Source organism: Mandrillus leucophaeus, unplaced genomic scaffold (assembly GCF_000951045.1).
Source record: "Mandrillus leucophaeus isolate KB7577 unplaced genomic scaffold, Mleu.le_1.0 Scaffold215, whole genome shotgun sequence".
In the NCBI taxonomy this organism is placed as follows: Eukaryota; Metazoa; Chordata; class Mammalia; order Primates; family Cercopithecidae; genus Mandrillus; species Mandrillus leucophaeus.
This window is the reverse complement of record NW_012102199.1, coordinates 1,899,621-1,902,754: the sequence shown is the minus strand read 5'-3', so window position 1 is coordinate 1,902,754 and position 3,134 is coordinate 1,899,621. Positions and strand designations below refer to the sequence as shown.

Here is a 3,134-nt window from a genome sequence, read left to right as displayed (position 1 = left end):
CTGGCGCCATCTTGGCTCACTGCAACCTCCGCCTCCCTGGTTCAAGTGATTCTCCTGTCTTAGCCTCCTGAGTAGCTGGGACCATGGGTGCACACCATAACGCCCAGCTAATTTTTATATTTTTAGTAGAGATTGGGTTTCACCATGTTGGCCAGGCTGGTCTCGAACTCCTGGTCTCAGGTGATCCACCCGCCTTGGACTCCCGAAGTGCTGGGATGGATGACAGACGTGAGCCACTGTGCCTAGCCATGCATGCATCTTTGTATCCATGCATCTATGCACCCATGTCCCTCTGCATCCGTATGATCCATTCATCTGTGTGTGCACATGCCCATGCAATGTATTTATCCACACATCTGTGCATGCATCTTTGTGCCCGTACGTCTATGCTGACATGTCCCTGTGTGTCCATATTTATGCATTCATCCGTGCACACTTGCATCCATGCCATCATCCACCTGTGCATCCAGGCACCCACACATCATGCATCTGGTCAGTCATTCAGTAAGCATTTTTCAGAGCCTGCAGTGGACTATGCCTTGTGCTGGGCAGTGGGAAGGTGGGGATGATTAGGTACCATCAAAGAAGTCAAATAAGTAATAGCCAAGATGCGTTTACTTATTTACTTATTTACTGAGGGCTTAGTGTGTGCTGGCCGGGCCCTAGTGCTCTGCATGAAGACACACATCCAGCACTTACAGCCATGCTGTTAAGGACTGTGTCTCACACCCCTCCACCCCCTGTTTTTCAGATGGGGAAGCAGATGTTCAGGGTGGTTGGGAAGTCACCCTGGTTGCACAGTTGTGGAAGGGTGGATAAGGGATAAGGTCCTATTGCAGGCAGAGCGGGGCAGGATCCAGTGTGCATTCTGGAGCAGCTGTCCCCAGAGCCTGCCCTCTTCACCTGCCCTGTCCATTAGACACCCCCGACAGCACCCCTGATAATCACAGTTTGGCCCAGTGAGGACAGTGGTAGAGGGGAGGGCCCCTGACCCGCTTGAGCACGGGGAGCAGGGCAGCCAGGGAGGACTTTCTAGAAGAGGTGCCGCTGGTCACATCCTCCAGGGTGAGGGGGACTCTGGCGGAAGTCTGGGCATGTGGGCAGCTTGAGTGACGGCACAGAGGCCGCAGGTAGCCTGGCATGCCAGTTAGGGCCAGGGCTCCCCCTGGGCACTTCTGCCCCCCCAAGGCCCCCAAGGGGACATTGGGCAGTGCCTGGGGACATTTTTGGTTGTCACACCTGGGTCGGGTGCTGCTGGCATCTGGTGGGTCAAGGCCAGGAACGCTGCTCAATGCCCTGCAGTGCACGTCATGGCCCACACCCCAGAGAGTGATCCGGCCCTAACAGGCAGTAGTGCCGAGGTGGGGAAGGCCTGGGCTGAGGAAGGACTGTGGAGCCAGAAAGGCCTGTTGGAGTCCTGGATCCCTGGCAAAGTACGTGGAGGACCCCATGGAGTCTGTGGAGGCTGGGCTGGGGTACAGGGACCTGCTACCATCAGGGGCTCAGCAGCAGCGAGGTGACAGGGCCCCATATGCCAGGCTGAGGAGCAGGGTGAGGCAGGGTCAGGTGTGTGTTCTGGAACAGTCCCTATGGTAGCCATAGGGACAAGACTGGGATAGGGAGGCCAGCTGGAGGCTCTTGGCTGTGCGAGCTGGGGAGTCATGAGCCTCGAGCACAGCAGCAGAGGTGGAGAGGAGGACCCAGACGTGAGAAACCTGCATGGACTGAAGCCCTGGTGATTGGCTGGGGAGGGGTGATGGTGACACATGAAGCATCATGGATAGAGCAGTGGGCATCTTCTTAGATCCAGGGACTGCCATCCTGCCTAGCATTGGCCTGGCAGGCAGGTATGCCCATCCAGGAAGGCTGGCATGGGTTAGGAAGCTGGCAGCGTAATGGTGCTTGAGATCTGCACATGTCTTAGGCACAGTCCAGAACCCACGCCTGCCTGCCTGCCTCCTCTTCAGCACACTGAGTGGACCTGACACCTGTCTCACCATCCACTGCTGGGGAGAGGAGACAAGACCCACAGACATGCTCAGACATGAGCTCACAGCCCTGCCCAGCTGAGAATGCAAGGGAGGGGTGGGGTTTGCAGGAGTGAGCGTAGGGAGTGTGGGTGTTTAGGGCAACACCTGTACTCAATCAAAGCTGTCTTTTCTAAGATGTCTCTGTGAGATGATAAAGAGGAAACTCAGGCTAAGTTTAAAATGTAGCCTTGGCCATGATTATAATCATGATGATTGTCAGACCATGCATCTGGTAGTTGACAGTACTTTACAGGTGATGGTTTTTCTGAGAACTCGCAAACTGGTTCTGAAACGTATATTGACTTCCTTGTCCTGAGCCCAGTGAGTACCATGGCTGAGAGTCTGAGTTCTGGCAGGTGGTCTCACTCTCACCCAGTCTTTCCTCCCACAGTAACCCATGCTGGTCTCTCCCTTGCAGGTCTGGGACCTCAGTGACATTGACAAGGATGGGCACTTGGACCGAGACGAGTTCGCTGTGGTAGGTCCTGCTGTTTCCTTCCCACCCACCCCAGGAAGGAAATGTGCAGTGCACAGGGGTTGCTGGATTCGTTTGTTTTTCTTGTTTCTTTCTTTTTTGAGATGAAGTCTTGCTCTGTCGCCAGGCTGGTGCAGTGGTGCGATCTTGGCTCATGGCAACCTCTGCCTCCCAGGTTCAAGCAGTTCTCTTGCCTCAGCCTCCCGAGTAGCTGGGACTACAGGCGCCTGCCACCACACCTACCTAATTTTTGTATTTTTAGTAGAGACGGTTTCACCATTTTGGCCAGGATGGTCTCGATCTCCTGCCTCATGATCCACCCGCCTTGGCCTCTGAAAGTGCTAGGATTACAGGCATGAGCCACTGTGCCCAACCTTCTTTCTTTTTTTTTTTTGAGACGGAATCTTGCTCTGTCACCCAGGCTGCAGTGCAGTGGTGCCATCTTGGTTCACTGCAGCCTCTGCCTCCCGGGTTCAAGCAGTTCCCATGCCTCAGTCTCCCAAGTAGCTGGAATTACAGGTGCACTCCACCACAGCCAGATAATTTTTTCGTATTTGTGATAGAGATGGGGTTTTACCATATTGGCCAGGCTGGTCTTGAGTTCCTGGCCTCAAGTGATCCGCCCGCCT

At 54.7% G+C, this 3,134-nt stretch overlaps 1 protein-coding gene across 1 annotated transcript in view; it reads left to right on the top strand.

The window, feature by feature from the left end:
* The first annotated feature begins 1,661 nt into the window (after positions 1–1,661).
* The window catches only part of EPS15L1 (epidermal growth factor receptor pathway substrate 15-like 1), an 86,171-nt gene continuing 84,698 nt past the window's right edge, over positions 1,662–3,134 (top strand). Inside the window, exons 1-2 of the mRNA XM_011980630.1 lie at positions 1,662–1,706; positions 2,449–2,508. Of these exons, the coding sequence (XP_011836020.1) occupies positions 1,662–1,706; positions 2,449–2,508 (105 nt within the window). The remainder of the gene's footprint in view (positions 1,707–2,448; positions 2,509–3,134) is intronic.